Source organism: Cygnus atratus, chromosome 2 (genome assembly GCF_013377495.2).
Source record: "Cygnus atratus isolate AKBS03 ecotype Queensland, Australia chromosome 2, CAtr_DNAZoo_HiC_assembly, whole genome shotgun sequence".
Classification (NCBI taxonomy): domain Eukaryota; kingdom Metazoa; phylum Chordata; class Aves; order Anseriformes; family Anatidae; genus Cygnus; species Cygnus atratus.
Genome location: NC_066363.1, coordinates 117,672,783 through 117,696,042, shown reverse-complemented (window position 1 = coordinate 117,696,042; position 23,260 = coordinate 117,672,783). Strand labels below are relative to the sequence as shown.

Sequence of the window (23,260 nt, the reverse complement as noted above, 5' to 3'; positions counted from 1 at the left end):
AGTGAATATAGGGAAGGAAAGATGGCTTTTTGCCGCACATATCTGTGGGGTTTGAACCATCAGATACTTTGTTTTCAGACAGTTTGTGTGTCAAAAAGTAAAACGGTTCAGAATTTCTGTTTGAAACTAGCATGTTTTCTGTCAAAATATCTAGGCATTTCTTTGCTAGATTTATTCAGAGAAGCTCTCTCTTGCCCCACAAAGAGACCAGTGACAGGATATACTCTTCTCCTTATATATCTAAGTCTGAACTCACCACCTTAGGGTCCCTTACCAGTCAAAGGAAAGAAAGACACGTCCTGAGGGAATTAATCTCATCAGAAAACAGACATCAAAAGTAAATCAGGGGGATCATTCTTCAGACATTCTCCTTTAAGACATTTAACCTTAGGCAAGATAAATCCCACCCAAATCTACAGAGAACAAACCTGACATTGGCAAAGGAAATGTTTTCAGAAACAAATTAGTTATTACAGTCTCTCATTCTCATCCTCTTCCTTCTGTTTCATAAGTTAGTTGTGAGAAAGAGCATGTGAGTTTAATTTTTGATGAACCATATGGTATTTAACAAAAAGTTATTTTACATAACTCTTAGATAAAAATAAGAAGTTAACTGAAACTAAAATTCAAGGGAGTGAACATATTGCAATTTGTCCAAAAGTTTAAATAAAGTCCTACAATCTCTTTGTTCCTTTGGTATTGGGTGCCACGGAAAGGGAGAATGATTGTGATCAAATGCCTCTCACGGAGAGAAAATAATAGCATCAACAGTATGCTGTTGATATTTTACGTCAATAAACATCTTGAAAAAAAAAAAGGAAAAAAGAAATATAGGGACCTCTATTCACATTTAATCATAGTTCTGAATAACAGCTTGTTTGTTTTCTTCTCTGAGTGTCTATTGTTCTTAGATTCACTTTTTACATATACGGTCAAATAACTAAGTCTTATTGGCAACTGACATTTTAAAAGAAAAGTATATCAAGCAAAAGAGAGTCTCGTTGGATTCCATAAATTCATATGGGCTATGAACTTTTACGAGAGTTCTAAAATAAATTCATTGACAATTTTGTGATAAGCCCTAATAAATTACAGTTACTTTACAGGATGTCTTTGGGAAAATAAAGTAAATATAAATGTTTGCATAATAACTGTATAATTAGCAATTTCCAATTATAAAACATCAGCTACACTGATTCTGTTTTTCTGGAAACTAGTACAGAATTATATACTGTACTGATTTTTAAATCACTGAAAATATTTCATGTAACAATGGAGTATTACCAAATTCAAGTTACTCTAAGCAACCATGATTACAGTCTCAGAGTATTATCAGATAAAATTTAGGGTCAACTATCTGTTATAAGTAAACAAATACACTACTTTAGATAGTAAGAATCATTAGGAATCATTAGTAGTCTGATCTAAAGATGGCAAGAAAAAAAATAACCAGCACTCTCATTTGTCAGGATGCCTAGTAGACAAGAAGTTCTATACAGTAATAATATTGTAAGGAGGAATAAATAGCCATAAAGTAGGCTTGTGTTGCATGGAAGCTTGCAGATGGTGGATGAATTCATGTCTGTCACATTTTTGTAATACAATGACTTTTACATATTGCTGCCAGATGGAACATAGTTTTGCATCTTGAATATAAAACTGCAAGAAATACAACTTCCTTCAATGCATTCCCTGTATTTGAAACAAAAGCAAATTTAGAGTTAGGTTTGGGAGGCTAAAGCAGATTTAAGGAAATCTGAAAGAATATAAATTAAAACCTCAAGGTCTTCCTTGTTATAACTCAATTCAAAGTAATTGAATTAGCTATGTGTTCCGTATTTTTCAAGAAAGTACAGGAAAGGTATCGTATAGAGCTCTAAGTTAAAAATGACATGCCATCTATCAAATGCAAAATACATCCTAGGTAGGTCTGAAAGTGCTTTCAACGGAGCTTAGTAGTAGTTTAGTAAAACTTTTGCATAACATTTATCTTTGCTTCATTAAAAGGTTCTCCATCCCACAAGATCAGACCTTAAAAGTACAGTGCATGAAGCATAAATTCATTTAATCTTTTCTGGTAATGAGTATCTGTATTGGACTTGCATTAAGTGAACAGAGCTAATATCTATTCAGATCTGAGCATAACAATATTTGTATAGATTTGGTTTTTTTAAGCCTTCAAGAAAATGCAGAATTCCCTTTTGCTTTTATATGTGCTTGTCCATCACACCTGTCTTTCTCCTCTGTCTGGTCTTTGTTTCTCATGCTAGCTGGTATTGCTCAGAAGTATGTAACTCTGATAGCGGTGAAGTGAACTAGATGACTGTAGGGGAGAATATTTTCCCATTCAACAATTTCTCACAAAGTCTTATTAGATGACAAACTTGACTTGACTTCTCTCGGACAGCCTCAAGCATTGTTTATATGCAGACAATTCTGTGTTTGAACCCATTAGGCTTTTATGACAGTTATAATCAAATACGATTGGGAAACCTTCTGGCTTACTTGGATCCATACTTACATTGTGCTTTGTGAGGTTGGAAATGTTACTTGCTATTGCTTGTAGCCAGTCAATACAGTCTTCAGCAGAGAGACACTGAATTATTCCGCTGCAAACCCCATCCACAGCAATTACTTGGAATGCATTTTGCCTATAGACATGTCATAACAGATCAGGTCAGAAGAAAATTTCATCTGTTCTAGCATACCGTCTTAATACTTGTAGAAATGCTTTTCTTTCAACTACAATGAAGGTCAGCCACTGAACACTGATAAATTGCTGGTCTTCTTGTTTTATAAATACCTGACATATTAAAATGATTACGCTAAAAGGTCAATTATATTAAGTTTCCATAAAGCTATACAAAAATCCTATAGACTAGTTCCATGGAATCTTGACCAACGCTGCGTGACTTCAGAAGCTAAACAAGTAAAATAGCTGACGCATATCAAAGCTTTAATGCTTTAATACTGCAGGTCATAGAGAAGGAAAATGTGCATTGGACTGTAGTAAACCATTCATAAATTCGGTGGAATAGAGTACCATTTTCTCAAAAACTTTTGTTTCATTTTTCTATTGTATTTTTAAAATGCAGTAAAGTTAGTCTGAATATACCTTCATTAGCTGCCCTTGGTGATCAAATTTTGATTGTGAATGATCACCTTTTTACCTACTGATGTAAAAGCTGGCAAATTCAAAACTGACCAGGCAACATTAATGATTTTTCCAATTGCATTTCTGAATGTAGGATGATTAGTAAAATGCACTGAAATGCCAAGAGGCATCCACTGACAAAAGAAGTGTCCACCTGGGTGTCTCTACACCAGCAACATTCTGGGCATTTACACAATGTTCTGTGATGTATTATAGACTGACTTTCCACAGCTGAGTGCTGAACAATTACAGAACAAGAGAAAACTTTCAAATGCTAAAGCTGTAGCAGACCTAACTTCTTCTGTAAATAGCCTTTTTGGCTAAGAGCCTTTGGAAGGCTTACAGGTCTCCAGCTTCAGAACCCAAAAAGCTCAATATTAATCGGTTTCCAAAAGCAGGAGATTACTAAGCATGCAGAGAATACCAAGTCCTACTGCTGGCATTCTCCCAACCCAATTCATTAGTGATCAATTCATGGTTTAAAATTAAGCATGTCATTCAGATTTTCTGAGGTGGCTGGGGCAAAATGAGTGTTATCTTCAGTGTAAAACTGAGTGCCACTGATTTCCATTCTGCAAAAGGATTTTAAGTTATCAAAATTATTGTCTAGTTGTATAGAACGTAGAACTAATATCTGTCTCTACCATAAAGGTCTTTGCTGTGTCTACGTCGAGTGCAGGCTTTTTTGTTCATCTAGGAGAAGCATAAAAAAAATGAATTAGAGCCATGTTTGGTTTTTTTGTTGTTGTTGTTTTTTTTCCTGACTGGAGGATAAGGCTTAAATATCTTAACATGATCATGCAGAGACCAATGGTTTCTCTAAATCTACTAGTTAACTTATCAGTTCAGTTGCCTTTTTACAGAAGTCGTGATCTGTCTTTAAATCCCTAGAGGAACAATCTAATAGAAAATTCTTTTTAAGACTAACTACTCATTTTCACAATAATTCTGACAAAGTTCTTGAAGAAGTCCTATTTAAAGTATTACAACTGTAGTTAACGTAGTTAAATGCTAAAATAATATTTATTTACTATACCTTTATTTTAAACGGCTATAAATATAAATTGAAAATTCTTCCAGAATAAAATACTAAAAAAGTTATTACATAAAGAACGCAGCATTATGCTCAAGACAATTTTCTGATTATCTTTTTCAAGAAAAATAGTGTTAATAGTGTTAACTTCCGGACTCTTATTCTTTCTACTTAGCCTATTGTAGACCTAAGTAGGATTCCAAGGAATCTAGTAACATGTGACATTAACCTGTACAAGAAAAGAAAATCCAGTACGTTCTATATTCAGTCACGATGACAAATTTCCCTTACACAATAAACACTTATGCATTTGGGGCATACTACACTGTTCCTAATATTCTTAAGTATTTTATGCGTGCACAGATCAAACTATTTGCCCAGAACACTCTTGACCAAATGAAGTCTATATGATGCAAGTGGAGACTATGAAATGCATGGCTAAGTATTAAACTATTTCTGAATGTGTCTCAGCAGTAGGTAGTCTTAGTCTTAGATTATGATAGCCTTAGATTACTGTATTACTATTATTGTAATAGTATCTTGAATTAGTCTACCAGCCACATACCACCACACAAACATTACTTATATATATGATAAATGTTATGTATTAAATAGAAAATATTATTTACCACTTTTTAATACAGAAAAAAAAAAGTTAAGAATAGATTAATTCTTATTCAAGTACACATCTTAGGTTCTGCACCTTCAGAAATTCAAGAATTTGAAGTTAGTGAGATTTAAGATTAACTTGAATATCTTCTGGAATTTCTTAAGAATACTCTCTGGAATTTATGAGTGTGAAGCATCTTATTAGAAAAGTTAGCATATGATTATGAGGAATAATAATGTATGTGGGAATGATAATTTATGTGTCAGTATTTTCAAACTCTGAAAGATTAAAATTTATCATGCTTTCTATAGGGAGAACAACCTTATAAATACTAACTACAGAAAATGTAATGGATTAATGTCCACTTTATGTTGCTTTCCTTATCATTATTTTCAATATCCTTTCCTTAATATTGGTCTTTAGAGTCCTCACCTTTTCAGTCCCTTTAATTTTTTTTTATCTTTCTCTGATAACAAATTTTGGGAGGAAGTCGTATTTTAAAATGCTTACAATAATTTAGAACACTTGTAAGCTGTCTTGTTACCAATGTATATGTTGGTTCCATGCTCTTTTGATGAAAAAATAAAACAAATAATAGTAATAATAACAATAACAATAATAATAATAATAAAATTTCCTTCTCATTGTCAAATTTCTTTCTTCTTTCCTGTTAAGTACTTGTATTTCCTCATGTTAGACAGTACGGTAGGATACAAGGAGAAAATTATCAGAGTAGTTATTCAAGGTGTGAGTATAAATTCAGGTATTCAGTGTTGTACAAATATACCTGTAAATTTATTTTTTCTGGAAATTCAAATCTCAAGAATATCATTACTGCCTGCACATAATCTTTTCTGTAATGTACGGTTCTATACTGTGCACATTAAGCCTGTGTTTTATTCATGCAGAAGACTGAATTTGAAATCCTATATTTACAAATAGTTGAATATATCCTAATTTTCCATGTGAGTAGTTCTATTCAGTTCAGTATCTTATCTGAAGTATACTGCAGAACAGATCTCAAATTTGACTTTTATGATTCTGGGCCCTTTATGCTTCATGGTCTTAATTATTTCTATTTCAACCACTGCAAAACACTGAGCTGAAGTTTTACAGAGTTTAAAACAAAAACTCATGTATCTGTGGCGTCCATATCCTGCTCTCTTTCAGTTCAACCAATGAGTCACTGTAGCGTTTGGTTCACATGTTGACTCTCTGGGCAAGAGATGAAAGATCATGTAGCTGAGTAAACATAATTTTGTTATTATTAATTAGAAGCCATAGGCTGTTTTTAGCTTACCGGTCATCTAGTGGTGAAGTGACTATCGACTCACCAGTTTTAAATTCAACTCTGTGCATAGGAAGAAAGACTGACAAACCTAGGTGGTGTACTTTGAAGAAACAATACCCCTTAGAATTAATTTAGGCCATGGGAAGCTTTTGTGCAACTTTCAAATGTTTGCTATGAACTCATGAAAAGGAAGCAGGCCATGACAATAAAACAATAAAATTAACCCCAAACAAACACAAAACTGAGGCTGAAGAACAGTCCTCTTTCCCCACTTTTCGTGGGGGATCATAAACCCACCCCTGAAAGCAGGTGGCAATACTTCACTGTAGGACCCACAGAAACACTGTCAGGGTGAGCATAACAGAGAAAAGAGGCTGGGAACCTTCTTTCACAAAACACTCAAGCCAGAAATATCAATTATGCTTTTCTATATTAATTAGGTAATCTTCCATGTTTTTAAATGGAGGAACAGGAAATTTTAAAACATTAATGCATGATAACCAGTCAGGGTATAAGAGAACACATTATTCTTCCTAGATTCAAACACCTAAGCTTTCAGAGTTGATGGCTACAAAGGAAAGCCAGCTTTTATTTCAGTTTCTAAGTCCTCACAGTCTCACACTTGATACATCCTATGCGCTTAATTTAAGAGTTAAAGTTTCTGATTGGTTAGAAGCAATGGAGTAACATACTCTGTAACTGTACACAGCTTTCCTCCAGTTCATGACCTACAAGCCGGTATGCACAGAATATTTTAATATTAGAATTTCATTTATATATATGTATGAATTATGAATTAATCCATAAAATATGTAGTTACTGAAAACTTTTTAAATTATCTTACGTATATACTTTGCCTTGTTGCATTTAATAGCTACTTTCCTTTCTGTCTGACTGCATAACACTTGAAAAACAGTAATCATTCCAGAATATTCTTGTCTTCCTTCCTGATCTATTCTGATTTACTAGGATAATATTGAATTAAAGAATGACAAGTTGTAGGTCTATATGATGCAATAAATTTAAGCCTGACTATGAGCTTTGGACAGCTTTCCCAGTGATTGGAAGACAAAGTATCAATGAAATTCAATGTTAATACATGCAAAGTAACACATACAGGAAAAAATAGCCTCATCTGTATATATAAGCAATGAAGAACCCTACTATAGCCATTAATCCCGAGGAAAGAAATGTAAGAATTACTGTAAACCATTCTCTGAATACCATCAGTTTAGTCCTCAGCAACAATTAAAAAGCAACAGACTACCACAAAGTATTAGAAAAACAAACATACAAACAAACAAACAAAAAACACGAAGAACAAAATAGAAAACATTATTGTGCCTTAATGTAAATCATGAGGGTCCCTGGTCGCAGTTCTCATCATCTTTCCTCAGAGAAATTATGAAATTAGGAGAAGAAATAGGGAGGGTGACAAGAATTATCAGATCTATGGAAAGGTTTCCATCACAGGAGAAGACAGTAAGGTGCCTTCAAATAGGAAAATAGCAGTGTTCCATGTCAGAAGGGTCTGCACCCACCGTCAGTCCCATCTTGGGGGCTCAGCGGCCTACACTTAAGGCTACCTCTGCCATGGTGAGATCATGGTATGCAAGATCAGGCTGCTGTGAAAGGGCTGGTAGCAAGGAGCCTGTCCCCCACTTCTCTGGGCAGCTCTCCCCTTGGTCCTCACTCGTGTTTACCATTGGCCTGGTTTCAGTTAGGACAGAGTTAATTTTCCTCCTAGTAGCTGGTAGGGTGCTATGTTTTGGATTAGGATGAGAAGAGTGCTGATAACATGCTGATGTTTTAATTGTTGTAGAGCAGTGCTTACACCAAGCCAAGGACTTTTCAGCTTCTCGCTCTGTCCTGCTAGCGAGCAGGCTGGGGGTGCAGCAGGAGCTGGGAGGGGACAGACCCAGGACAGCTGACCCAAACTGGCCAAAGGGGTATTCCATCCCATCTGACGTCATGCTGAACAATAGATAGGGGTGGCTAGCCCGGGGGCGGGGCCGGCTGCTTGGGGATAGGCTGGGCATCGGTCAGCTGGTGGTGAGCAATTGCGTTGTGCATCACTTGTTTCGTACACATTATTATTAGTAATACTATTATTATTATTATTATTATATTCTGTCTTAATAAACTGTCTTTATCTCAACTCACAGGCTTCACTTTCCCGTTTCTCTCCCCCATCCCAGAGAGGGAGGGGGGAGGGTGAGCGAACGGCTGTGTGGTGGTTAGCTGCTGGCCGGGTTAAACCACAACAACCATCAGCTATGCCTGTGCCCAGATATGTATGCCGCTGATTCGAACCCAACCTGCAGGCTGACTCCCTAGCCTTACGTGAGCTCCAACTCACCCCAGTGGACGTGGATAATGACCATCCTGAGGCCTGCTCTGCTCCTTTGCCAAGGCTGGTGGGAGGAGGACTCTGTTTGCATGGATTGTCTGGGCCAGCCTCACTGCCACCCTGTGCTCATGGCTTTCCCTGCCCATGGGACAGACAGTCCTTGCTACACCCTAACAAGATTATATCACCCAGCAAAGTCGTCAGGCAAGAGATTTAACACACACACAAAAAAAAAAACAAACAAAAAAGCACTTTCAAAAACATAATTTCATTGCAGATCTCCCTGCCACAATGCATTGCAAAGAGCAAAGGTATAAAAAAAAGAAAAAAAAAAAAAAAAAAGCTCAGAAAGAAGTTTTTGAGGACAGGAAAATTAGCAATTATTATATATGATGACCTAAGTGAAAACTCACACTAAGAAATGTGATGACCACCTGGGGCAAGTGGGAAGATTACGTGTCTTCTCCAAATACCTGGTTCTGGCTGATGTTAGAGCAGAATATGGGCCTAGGTAGGCCTAGGAGGACCTTTACGGATGCTTCTTTGTTCCATGTCTCTCACAGCTGCATTGGAACTAATAACACTATTCCTCTAACATGGCAGTTCCCTAAGGCTTATATCTGTCAACCAAGAAATCAATAGTTTTAACTTTCTGAACTTCTTTACCTGCACAAATCTGATCCTGGAAGGTACTGGGAAAACCGTGAATGAAGAAGTGGAATTAACCGTAGATCACACCACCTTTTTTCCCACCTAAGTCCTGGGGATGTTGGCCACGAGGAACATGATAATGTATCCTGAAAAACATTTAGAAGGTCCTTCTCAGTTTTGGACTTCATTGTAAATACTCAGCAGATTTTGGAAAGAAAGAGAGATTTTTCATAGTCTTTTCATAGTCCTCTTTTCATAGTCCTGCATTACCATCCTTTATTTATTTTAATCTCTGGCTTCATATGTTTTCTTACCTGTATCTTCTGAAAAATAAATGTTAAAAAAAAATACACCTTGTATTTTTCTACAAAAGCTTTGATAAGATTTTACATGTACGTTCACATATCTTCTGTTTGTAGCATGAAATATCATTATGAACATTAATTTGGCTTAGCAGCAGATTTTTAATAATATTTATATTACCTAATAATACATGCTCTTAAAACATTGGCTCTGTTGAAACATTCCCTAGATTAATTCCAAACAAATAACTGACTGGCTAGAAAGACTAAGCTAGGACATTGTTTTGAACAATCTCTTGAATTTTTCAGTGTTCTGTCTGCTTTCAGGAACCTTTTTTCAACTGCAATGAAACTTTGGGAAAAAGCTGAAAAGCAGCAAGTATAGATGCAAACTGTAGTCTTAGGTCCAGATGCAACAGAAATGGTAACCTCATCTATAGCTTGCATAACCCATTCAAATGTTGAAAAAAGACCAAAACCACTCCTTGACTACTCCAAATTCTTTGAAGTCAGAAGTTTTCATGTGAATCACCAAGGCTATAAACTAAGAAATAGATTATGGCTATAAGCCATAATACATTATAGAAAATAATTTGAGAAAATGAAGGACCATGACAAAGGATTTGTACATACGTTAGGAATTCATACAGAGGTCTTATTTGGTTTTATGAAGAATTCTATTCCATTACAAGGGTATATCTCAGATAAGAAGACCTGAGTCTTCCCAGACTTCATCATAAGTATTTAATTTAGGGTGAATTATAGACTGAAGATGCCTGCTTCTATTATTTAGACTGAAATAAAGTGAATTGATTTCATTAAATTATTACCCGTTCAAATAGAAACTGTGCTAATTTAGATAATTTTTACATCTCCAGCAAGAGGATTCATAAATTGAATTTATAAATGTTTTTAATCCCTAAAAGCAAAGCTAGGCTTGAAGTGGCTAGCAAAATAAGTTTAGGACCTCCTCCATTAGCCTCTTCACTTTTGAAATGTCTGCTTCTGATGTTTTTGAACTATTAATATATATATATTTATTGTTATTTGACCTGCAGTAAGACACATCGTTACAGTTTTTATCCCATTTTTATTGATTCCATCCTGTACAGACACGTATAAATCCAAAAGGTTTCACAGATGATAATCAGGTTTAAAATCTGTGTTATTGACTTTTAAGTCTCTGGGCTCCCATTTGAAATCTTTACTAGTGAAACAAGCAAGAAAAATAAAGCAAGCCAGAAAGTAGAAACAGCAAGTCTACTGAATAGTGCTTCTAATTCTGTTTATTTGTATATATATATATGTAATAATTGTATATAATTTGTAATAATAATAATTTGTAATATCTATAATAATTATGACGCATACTGTTTCATTTATTCTGTACTTTATGAGTATTTATATCTATCACAAAGCCAAATACACATAAAAACAAAACAAAACCAAAAAAAACTTTAGAACTATATAAAATACTAGATATTTTGCATTTCATGGCTAAGAAAATTGTTAAAAACCCTGTGGTGCACTTCCAAAACATCTTTTACTACAAATCTGAATAGAGATCTGTAGCATTTCATCCTAATGGGAATTTGTTCCATAATGCTATTATTCTTCAATACGATTGTCAGTTACTAGGAAAAAATATTCACAGCTGAAAACAGGCAAAAACATGCACCTAAGTAAGATTTGTCAAAAGTTCTAAATTACAAATGAAATAAAAACCATGAAAAAATATTCTGAAAAAGTTTTCAACCTTCTCTTTAAATAGGTACATTTTCATTTTTTCCTATGCTCTACAAAAAATCTAGAAGAAAAAACTGTCTTGAAATCCCTGTTGCTCAGACAAAAATAGTAATCACATTTATCAGGGCATAATCTCAGCCTTTGTCATAGTTTAATTCTCAGCCATAATATCTGGCAACTCTTTTTGCCCCCTATGGAACTATATCTAATGTTAATTAGAGTTCATCCCATGTTGCTGTCTTTTATCAATTATTTCCACTTAGCTATGATAACATTTTTAAATGTAATTCTGTGAAAGAAATATAAGCTCTTACCGTGTTGTTGGGATGGTAGTTGAGATGCAAACCACTGTCACACAGGGGAGAGGATGTGCCACTGCTCTGGTCACTGGGGGCACCTAATAAAAATATAAATACACCCCCCAAAATTTCATTAATCTATAATGGTATAATGCAAATGTGTGTGTGTCTGTATGTCTGTGTTCCTTCCCTCATTGGTTTTGTCATATGCAACACTCACTTCTTTTTCTCCATTCAGCTAAAATCTCTCTTTTGGTTTGAGTGGAGTGTCTTTCAAAGCTGATTGGAGGCTCAAAATAACCTCCACTGGTACTTTTCTGGTGCTTTTCTCAAGAAAAAAATAACAATAATTTGCTTAGTAGGAAAAATAAAAGCACGAATATTTTTGGAAATTCGAAAATAAAAGGTGTGTACTTTCTTTACTTGGTTTTCACTTGATAGAACTAGTCAGATAATGCTTTTGTTATTCTCCATGAAATTCACAGTTCTAACAGTTCTTTTAACAGTTTAGGACGTTACAGAGCTACGCCACATAAGTAACATATGACAGGATCTATTCAAGTGGATCATTCAGTGGATAAGAAATTGGCTTGAAGGTCACACCCAGAGAGTGGTGGTCAATGGTTCTATGTCCAAGTGGAGGCTGGTGACAAGTGGTGTACCTCAGGGGTCTGTCCTGGGACCAGTGCTGTTTAATATCTTTATCAACAACATAGACAATGGGATAGAATGCACCCTCATCAAATTTGCAGATGACACCAAGCTGAGTGGTGCAATTGATGCGACAGAAGGAAGGGATGCTATCCAAAGGCAGGCTTGAGAAGTGGGCCCATGTGAACATAATGAGGTTCAATAAGTCTAAATGCAGGGTGCTGCACCTGGGCTGGGGCAATCCCAGACATGAGCACAGACTGGGTGAAGAACTCAATGAGAGCAGCCCTGCAGAGAAGGACTTGGGGGTTCGGGTGGATGACAAGTTCAACATTAGCCAGCAGTGTGTGTTTGCAGCCCAGAAGGCCAACTGCATCCTGGGCTGCATCAACAGAGGCGTGACCAGCAGGTCAAGGGAGGTGATTGTCCCCCTCTACTCAGCCCTTGTGAGGCCTGACTTTGAGTACTGGGGGTTAGTACTATATGATCTTTGAGGTCCCCTCCAACCCAAGCCATTCTACGATTCTATGGTTCTAAGTGCATGTTTGTGTGTGTTACTCAGTGCACTCTATGGTACCACATCCTTTCATAAAAAGGGCAATGAGTTACTGAGATTCGTTTTTGTTTAAGAATTTACGGTATTGTTATTTTTTTTCTTGTCTCACTAAAATTTAATACCTGGAAAAAAGATAAAGATAGGACTTCTGCAAACGAATGTATACAAGATTATATAATAATTTAGTTTATTTAATTCCTACTGACATAAAATCAAAGGCTACATGTATTGAAATAAATTTTTTTCCTGTTTTGCTTTAGAAGTGAACAATTCGTTTTACGCTTTTAGGAGAAAGAAGTGGAAGGAAAGCAAGGATGACAAAAGGCACAGGCTGACATACATGAATATCCATATAGATGCTCAGGTATGCTGCAACTGTATAATTATGCACCCACACTCACATTTTAATACAGTTAAAGGAAGACAGCTGTCTCCATATGCCTCTGATGGGGCTAACTTACTAAAACTCAGTCAGACTTAAACAAAATACTAATCATCTGAAATTAATTTATTTTTAAGTAGATAGACACCTACGTGAAAGCTGCTGAATTTTAAATAGGAAAGTTAAGCCCTTCAAATATACCCACACAATTTCATTTTCACATTTCGAAGACAAATCTCTTTTGGACTAAAATGTTATCTGATGCTGCCTGGAAAACTGCTTTTAAATACTCTACATCAGAATGTGAGCTACAGTTAATTAATGTAATTCCACTGACTCACATGCAAATTTGCTGATTCACACCAAAGGCCAAATGCTTTCTGACCTGTTCTCAAGCAAAGATTGCACTCATTTGCTTGAGGTGACTACTGCTACAAGACCTGGCAATTCGATGGCCTCATATTCAGGCCACAATGCTGCCTGAAAACACTGCTGTTTATCTTCCTCAATGCACACTAGGTTCGGAAGCTCAACATTGAATTTAGGTGGTTTTTTGTTTGTTTGTTTTGTCAAGTGATAAAGGCTTACACGCACAATCTTCATTCAGTGGCAGTTTGAGAAAAGCAGGTGCTCTCTTCAGAAAGGACACAGTTAGGGTCACTTCCTCCCCAGCATTGCGAAGGACCTGAACCTGGAAGAGAAATACAGACAGGACACCTTGAAATAAATGCATGACCAAAATATAGCTGCAAATGTAAACAATGCCACACAGCTTTCACATACCAGAGCATAACTGCTTTTCAATGTATTGCGATAACATCTTTAAGAAGAAAGTAAAGTTTAAAGCTTTTTACATGCATGTTTGCTGTGCTCCTAGTCACACAAACAGGTAATGCTGGTAGCACAATTAGCCTCCTTAAATAGCACTGGCTGGTACTACAGGTTGCTCCCTGACACTGTTCAGCTGTGCACCTCCCTCTTCCAGACCTGGCATCATCCACGCTACCCTGCATGTATAAAATTTGTTTGTTTTTGTTTTGCTGGGCTTGTCTCATAAATCTCCAACCAAAACAATAGCTGTAGTTTCCACAGCTGTGCCATAATCCTATGAATAAATCTTTCCTACAGCCAGAGTTAAATTTAGTCAAACTGCGCCGGCATGGATGAGAGATCTAATCTTCCTTAGAAATGCAGTGGAAAAATACCTATTTAAAACCTTAAGTCTTAGAAAAGCACAAGGTTGTGTTTTACCATAGGGCAGCCTAGATTTTGGAAGTAGGAAGACAAGTAAATCACCTATCCAACTGTGAATGTTCTCAGCCTTCTTGTATCTCTTTCACAATTGCTTCTACGGCTCTTGTTCATGTCTTTAGCTTTTCTGTGGTGTGGCCGATGCCACCCCAAGCCACACAGCACAGAAGGGACCTCCATGCACCTCACAAAGGAGGCACATGAGCACCTAAGCAAAATGTTATACTTAACAGTGGAGAAATAACATTACAATCATGTTATATCATGAAAGCCAAGAAATATACATAACTCTGTGTATCAGAGAACGAGCATTTCCTGTTGTTCTGCCTCCATAGCCTGCTAATTTGGGTCAATTTAAGTTGGGCTTATAAAAACTGAAGATTGAACCATTCCTCTGTCTCGATGACTGAACTTCCTTTGCAAAGAGCCAGCTTGCTGGGAGCAGTGGTGGAGAGCTGCTACAAAGTGATATATTAGACAAAACCTTTTAATGTGACGTACTGCCCCCCTTCTACTACGATTTCACGGTATCTGAATAACTCACAAGTTATGCCTATCGACAACCTATCCTACACGTTTAATTACACGCATGTATAATACTATATACAGGTATGCTTTCATGTGGAATCACTGCATTATATTTAGCTAATTTAAAGCAATTCTTCAAGAAAAAAAAGTCAACTTTCCATTTAAACACAATGCTTCCTGTTCTACACTGGATGCCACAGAGGAGTAACGATATGATGACACAATACTTGATTTAGTATCTGAAATCTACTCTGAAGTTTTAGGCTGTTTATTGATTAATATAGCACAGTGATTGTCAAGGCATACTTTGCAAGGTAGTATGTATGTGTGCTAATAACCAGACACACATATACACATAATAAAAGTCATCAGCTAACTCAAATCTCACCCCAAAACTTCAGCTGTAACATGAACAACTTTGATGAGCACTTCCTATTTCTGGTGTGTTTTATACCTCAGCACTCATAAGTAACACTTATTTTATAGAAAGATGACAACGTCTGTGGAGTAGTATAGATCAAGACTCTGAAATCCTGAATTCCATCAGAGACCATAGTGCATCCTCAGGTTTCATAGAAAACACATCCTTCTCTCTAATGAAGCAGTCACACAGTTCTGAATAGTCATAGCCAAAGCAGACACTTACAGGCATGTATCCTGTATTCAAATGAGAGATGTGGATAGACAAAGTGTGGGAAAAATACAGCTACTGTCTGCCTTTTTAAAAATGTTTTTACTCAGAAACAGGGAAGAAGGGAAGAAGTTACAGCATTACCAACTCTAATCTATAGTCACCTTTTAAGATACCTACAAATAAGTGGATACCATCTATGAAAGAAGCTGAGACACTAAACTCTGACCCTCAAGCTTTTTTCTTCCAACAAGCCACAAGTCTACATGATTTCATTTGATAATATATTGCTCTATGAATGCTAGAAGTTGTCCTAAGTAGTCTAATGTGACCTTTTTGTCTAACCTCTCACTCTTTCTCTCTTTCTCTCTCGAATTTCTTTTTCCCATAGGATGAAGAATTTAAGCTGGTACACAATCTAGTTGAAATCAGCAATACTTACTTCATTTAAGCATATTTTGGAGTGTATAAAGCATATAATCCAGAAAGTAAACTGGATTTGACATGTAAAATAAAGACTAAAGAGATATAAAATATTGGAAAAAAAAAAAGTTAATTATTACAACAGAGGAGACATGGGCTATCAGTCCCATTTCACTTACTTCCTAGTCATTATCAAAGCCATTTTAGGAAATAAGGCTAGTTGAAGATAATTAGTTTTTTAATGAAATTGTCTTTTTGTAGCTTTCAGTTGAAAGCCTTACTGTTATTTTACATTTTTGTCTTTATTTTACATAAGAAATGAACAATTGCTGAACTGTTTTAAATCAAGTATGCCTTACACGATTGATTTACTTGGTGTCCTCATTCAGCTTGTACTTTGCCATGCTCCTCCATTCAAAAAGAGAATGAGATATGATAGGAAATCTATTCTTACTAAGGAAAGTTTTCAGCTGAATATCAGAACAGCTCATGTTCAGAAAAGGAAAATCAGTAACTTTTATAAAAAAGCTAACAACCAAAAGTAATTTAACTAGTTGTTATGGAGAGTTATGTCTCTGGGGATAATAAAAAAAATGTTGAAAATGGGAGTCAAACAGTTTGTCTGAAAGATACAATACAGTATGGATTTCCAAAGTTTTACAAAGATGAGTGGAATTCCAACAACAGTCAGAGATACTGACATATTAATTCTTTCTTCTGTCTCCATCATTGCCTGCCATTGAATTAGCTAAACGCTTTATAGAGCTATTTTGGTAAAATAAGAACTGGATGAATGTAAATGTAGTGGTTGTTCAGACTTGGGAGACGTACATGAATAAAAAATACATTTATCTGCACAAGTATATCCATGTGGATCTGCACTGGTAGAATATTCTGATAACAAAGCTACCACTGAAGTAATTTCATTAATATACTGAATGAATCAGTTGTCAATCATGACAATTTTCAGATAAAGAAATGGAAATATCTGCTGAGCCATCCTTCTCCCCTCTTAGAAGAAAGCCCCCTCACATTTATTGTATATACATTGTCAATACCTTATTAATAGAGCACTATCACTGACTATGTATTCGTAATTTATAGCAGTGATAATTCAAGAAATATTTCAAGATTGCTTTCAAACAATATTATCAAAATCCTCCATAAAATTATACAAAAACCTTTTCAGTTACAGCATATTTTCTGATGGAAAAGGAAACCTTAAAGCTAGGTTGATCAGAATAACTAGCCTTGGCTTTTTCTCCTACACCATCACACATTGCATGCGTTATAAAAATGACTGAAGACTTACTACAAAGGTGTAATTTGACTCAACTGCTACAAAGAGAAAAAGAAACACAATTTTTTTTTGAAAAGTGATTTTGAAGAAAGATGTTCGTTAAAAAAAAAAAAAAGCAGTAATTTCCTAAGGTTTTTATATATATACATATACATAGTGGGGTCCCTCAAGGCTCCATTTTAGGGCCAGTCCTCTTCAATGTCTTTATAAATGATTTGGATGTAGGACTAGAAGGTGTTTTGAGCAAATTTGCTGATGACACCAAACTTGGAGGAGTTGTGGACTCTGATGAGGGTGGAAAGGCCTTGCAGAGAGGTGTGGACAGATTGGAGAGCTGGGCGATCACCAACCACATGAAGTTTAACAAAAGCAAGTGCCAGGCCCTGCACCTGGGACAGGGCAACCCTGGCTATACGTACAGACTGGGCGATGAGACACTGGGGAGCAGCCCCACACAGAGGGATCTGGGGGTTGTGGTTGACAGCAAGTTGAATATGAGCCAGCAGTGTGCCCTGGCAGCCAGGAAGGCCAACCGTATCCTGGGATGCATCAAGCACGGCATCGCTAGTCAGTCGAGGGAGGTGATTGTCCCGCTCTACTCTGCGCTGGTCTGGCCTCACCTCGAGTACTGTGTGCAGTTCTGGGCACCACAGTACAAGAAGGACATTAAACTGTTGGAGAGTGTCCAGAGGAAGGCAACGAAGATGGTGAAGGGCCTAGAGGGGAAGACATATGAGGAGCGGTTGAGGTCACTTGGCCTGTTCAGCCTGGAGAAGAGGAGGCTGAGGGGGGACCTCATCGCGGTCTACGACTTCCTCACGAGGGGGAGTGGAGAGGCAGGTGACCTATTCACTGTACGCACCAGTGATAGGACACGCGGGAATGGTGTTAAGCTGAGGCAGGGGAAGTTTAGGCTGGACATCAGGAAGAGGTTCTTCACCGAGAGGGTGGTCGCACACTGGAACAGGCTCCCCAGTGAAGTAGTCACTGCACCAACCCTGTCTGAATTTAAAAAGCGATTGGACTGTGCACTTAGTCACATGGTCTAAACTTTGGGCAGACCTGTGTGGTGCCAAAAGTTGGACTAGATGATCCTTATGGGTCCCTTCCAACTCGGGATATTCTATGATTCTATATATATATATATGTATATATGCATATATATACATATATATGCACATAAGGATATATATATGTGTATATACGTATACATATGTATATGTATATATATGATACATGAGATAAATTCATAGTGGTAAATCCATGGAATAATTTCCTCCCAAAATCTGAACTCAGTTGTAGACCTAACATTTTGAAAGTCTAACAAGATTACATCTAACCCTCCCCTCCTTGAAAATCCATTTAGCATTGCTGTTACTACTTGATTTAGTTTTATTTTTTATTTCATTTGGTGAGCAATACTAGCTATTGATTTGTTGGATTAATGCTCACTGTCTAGTGAAGTTATTCCTGTAACAGGAAGAAGCTGTGATGCTGAAAAGTCCTAGCATCTTCTCATGAATATCATGGCTATATATTTAATTTCTGCCACTGCAGAAATGCATAATATATGACACATATAGATATGTATGTATGTATATATGTAATGTAGAATGTTGTGATGTGAAAAGTACTATACAAACATAAATATTAAATACTATCAATTTCACTATGCAAAGAATAAGCTTACTACTAGTGTGATAATTAATTTACCTTTGCCGCACATAGCCATATCTAAGGTTGGTATTTTCATGAGTGAAGTGAGACAGGTAAAAATAACAGTTGTGCTTTTCTAAAGCAGCAGCTGTGCAAAATAGTGAAATTAGAAAAGCCAGTCTTTCTGGAGTGACAGTGTCTATATTTCTACAAAATTACTGTAATGACGGCAAGAGGGCCAGTTGAAGAGGTGAATTTTATGGTGGTGTGTGATACTGCTGAATAAATATTTCCATAATAATAACACTAGTTTGAATTTTCAATAATACCTGCAATGATATTGCCTTTTAATTTTATAAAACCTTTTAAAGTCTCAGTTCAAGAAAACATTTGAGCATATGCTGAAGTCTCTCTCAATATATTCATGAAAGCACTGATGCGTGAAATCCCTCTGACTTCAGTAAGTATTTTTTCCTGAATGGGGCTGTAAATTCACTCTTAAATTACAAATGAAATTTATCCACAAATGAAGTAGAAAGGACTTAAACAGAAGATGTATATTATCTAAGATTTGTGGTCTCCTGAGCTGGAGCAGATTCCACTCATCAGTATGCTTGAAAGAAGAATTCAGTTCTTTAATGAATACCTTGAATTATAAACATCTGGGAAAAAAAAAAAAGAGAGAAAAAAGAGAGAGACTGTGCATAGTCTGCACAATGCACTAATATCATCAAGTCTATCAGCAAATACTACAATATATATTCTGGTACAATGACACAAAGGTCTGAGGCCAGAATGCTCAATTTATGCACACAGCTGAATTGTGTTTATTCAAAAAACCAATAGCTTCTTTCAGTAAAATACAATGTCGTTAATATAGAATATACACATTAAAAACACATCACGATATGGGGAGTTTTAAATTCCTATGATCGGATAACAATCAGAATATTTTCCTACAAAGAATGTTAATCAATTAATACGACAGTTAAACCTATCAAAGTTTTTCTTCAGAAAATTTCTGTTATTGATGTACAGAGCCAACTAGAACACATTTTTTATGACAACAGTTCCAACTCAGGCTGTACAACTGAAAGTACACTTCAGGTCATAGCTTGACATTACCAGAGTTGTTGATTTTGTATTTTACTGCCTGGTTGTACAACTTGTACTAAATGTTTAGATACAAAGCCAAATGATTTCCACACTAGAACAGGGAGGCTCCTCAAACAAAGCAAAAAGAAATGCAGGGCAGAATGGTGCATGTGCTGATACTCTACCTAAGCCTACCACTAAGTAATTATTCTGAAAAGTGGCAAATAGAGGTTTAGAGTTTCTCAGGATGACACAAGAATTGAACCAAGGTAGCACTTACACAGTGAATGCTCCAGCTACAAAGAAACTATATAAAAGATCATTTCAGAGCAATATACACAGAGATTCAGGGTTTGATGCTTTTCGACAAGTCCCATCACACTTTCCGCTTAAAAGTAAAATTATTCTTGATTCCAAGTGACAGCACTCATTTGAGCTAGACCATCACGTGGTTTCTCAGTTGGACAATATCATACGAGTCTTACTGTAACTGTCTTCTGGCTTCATTCATTGTTCTTCACCCTACCTGTTTTCACTAGCTCATGGGCTTTGGACATAAAAGTTCCATAACATGCAACCTCAAGACTCATGTATAAAGCATTAATAGAAAACTAAGTGACCTTCCTTTAAAAACAGATAATCATGTTTAAAGCCTACATGCAAAGTAGGTCATTTGCATTAGTTGACAGTAAGAGACATCTACAAAGTTTTGTTCATAGAAAATTACTAAAATAATCAGATGTAAGCAACATCAACAAGTGTATAGAGGATGAAGGAGAAAGATAAATTTCAGAAATAATTTATTGAAAAGATAATTAACTTCCAGGAAAACCAAAATTAGATCAGATAAGAGAGGATCAAATATAGCCCACAGAGGATACCAGCTCCTATCAGCTCTTCCTTCAATGCAGGGCCAAGATAAAAAGAGAATTGTATCACTTCACTGATATTTACAGTCAAGGTGGAAGAAAAGATCTGTTTTTAAACATGTACATCTAACATTTGTTGAATGGAGTACTTACAAGGTTGTCTAAAAGTTCCAATAACAGTATTTGGTAATTCTATAAATATTATTATGCTCCATAATCAGCACTGAAGTGTTTAGTAATAGCAATAGACTGCAATTCAGAATAGTAATAGACTGCAATTATTGCTTAGTTAGATGTTTATCTTTTCAAAAGTGAGGAGTGCCTCAGCAAAAGATAACCATTAACATCTAAGGAAGAAAAAATAAATAAATCACGGTTTACAAAAAAGTAAAAGTCTGCCAGAAAAAAATGCTCTAATGGCATTTTCCTGTTCTTCTTTCATTAAACTTAGCATTGTTAATAAACATAATCCAGAAAAAAATATAGCTAGAAGTGCTTAATTAGCATTCTTAGGTCATGTACTTTAATTTGGAATTCTGTTCTACTACAGACTGCACATACTGATCATCACAGTTTATATTATATCAAATCATTAGCAGACCATTAGTTCAATGCAGAAACTACAGAAAGTGAGGAATTAGAACTTGCTAAAATTGTAAGTGTTTGAAAACTGGTAATGCCAGTGACAGGCCCCTGAACATTCCATATCATACTCTGAAAAATGAAAAATATGATTTCCCATTATAAATTCTAACCCTACGACATTGTTTACAGTGATCTATCAGTGACCTGGACTTATGGACTTCAGTAGAGCAAACATTGACCTCGTCAGGAATCTACTTGGAAGAATCCATTGGTTAGGGCCCTAAAAGAAAGGGGGGGTCCAGGACAGCTAGTCAATATTCAAGCATCACTTCCTCCAAGCACCCCTGTGAGTAAGACAGCAAGCAAAGGGGGCAGGACACCTGCACGGATGAGCAGGGAGCTCCTGGTGAAGCTCAGACAGAAGAAGGAAGTTTACAGCACGTGGAAAAAGGGACAGGCCACTTGGAAGGAATATAGGGACACTGTCAGGGTATGCAGGGATGTGACAAGGAAGGCCAAGGCCCATTTGGAATTAGATCTTGCAAGGGATGTCAAGGACAACAAGAAGGGCTTCTTCAAATACATCAGTAGAAAAAGGAAGACTGGGGAAAATGGGGCAGGTGCCCTGGTGACAAAGGATACAGAGAAGGCAGAGTTGCTGAATACCTTTTTTGCTTCATTCTTTACTGCTAGAATCAGTCCTCAGGAATCTCAGACCCTGGAGACAAGAGGGGAAGTCCAGAAAAAGGAAGACTTTCCCTTGGTCGAAGAGGATCAGGTCAGAGATCATCTAAGAAAACTTGACATCCACAAATCTATGGGCCCCAATGGATTGCACCCATGGGGGCTGAGGGAGCTGGCCGATGTTATTGCTAGGCCACTCTCCATCATCTTTGAAATGTCTTGGAGAACGGGAGAGGTGCCTGAGGACTGGAAGAGTGCCAATATCATGCCAGTCTTCAAAAAGGGCAACGCGTTTGCTGACGACACGAAGCTCAGAGTGGCTGATACCCCAGAGGGCTGTGCTGCCATTCACAGGGACATCGACAGGCTGGAGGGTTGGGCCAAGAGGAACCTCATGAAGTTCAGCAAGGGCAAGTGAAGGGTCCTGCACCTAGAAAGGAATGACCCCGAGCACCAGCACAGGCTGGGAGCTGACCTGCTAGAGAAAAGCTCTGCAGAGAGTAATCTGGGAGTCCTGGTGGACAGCAGTCTGACCATGAGCCAGCAAGGTGCCTGTGTGGCCAAGAAAGCCAACAGTATCACAGGGTACATTTGGAAGAGTGTTGCCAGTAGGTCAAGGGAGGCGATCCTGCCCCTCTACTCAGCCCTGGTGAGGCCACACCCGGAATATTGTGTCCAGTTCTGGGCTCCCCAGTACAAGAGGGACACTGCTGGAGTGAGTTCAGAGGAGGGCTACTAAGATGATCAGAGGACTGGAGTACCTGTCATATGAGGACAGGCTGAGAGAACTGGTCCTGTTTAGCCTGGAGAAGAGAAGGTTGAGGGGAGACCTCATCGGTGTATATAAATATCTGAGGGGAGGGTGTCGAGAGGATGGAGTTGGTTTCTTTTCATTTGGGCACAGCGACAGGATGAGAGGCAATAGGCACAGACTGAAGCACAGGAGGTTCCGGCTGAATATAAGAGGGCATTTCTTTACTGTGAGGGTGACAGAGTGTTGGAACAGGTTGTCCAGAGTGGTTGTGGAGTCTCCTTCTCTGGAGACATTCAAAACCTGCCTAGATGCCATCCTGTGCAATGTGCTCTAGGTGATCCTGCTCTGCAGGGAGGTTGGACTAGATGATCTTCACAGGTCCCTTCCAACCTCGGCAATTCTGTGATTCTGTGTGACCAGTACTTCTCTGAATCACCCAGCTGAACATCAGCCTGTCGA

The 23,260-nt window shown here is 37.2% G+C and overlaps 1 protein-coding gene across 7 annotated transcripts in view; it reads right to left on the bottom strand.

Annotated features, from left to right (window-relative positions):
• SNTG1 (syntrophin gamma 1) overlaps nucleotides 1-23,260 on the bottom strand; it is a 368,908-nt gene that overhangs the window by 104,379 nt on the left and 241,269 nt on the right. For 6 of the 7 annotated variants that reach the window (XM_050708869.1, XM_035553170.2, XM_035553173.2 and 3 more), the window contains 4 exons: nucleotides 13,614-13,716; nucleotides 11,452-11,534; nucleotides 9,105-9,235; nucleotides 2,522-2,651 (listed from right to left, as the gene is read on the bottom strand). In XM_050708869.1, the coding sequence (XP_050564826.1) occupies nucleotides 2,522-2,651; nucleotides 9,105-9,235; nucleotides 11,452-11,534; nucleotides 13,614-13,716 (447 nt within the window). The remainder of the gene's footprint in view (nucleotides 1-2,521; nucleotides 2,652-9,104; nucleotides 9,236-11,451; nucleotides 11,535-13,613; nucleotides 13,717-23,260) is intronic. The other variant, XM_035553172.2, reaches the window with a different exon arrangement.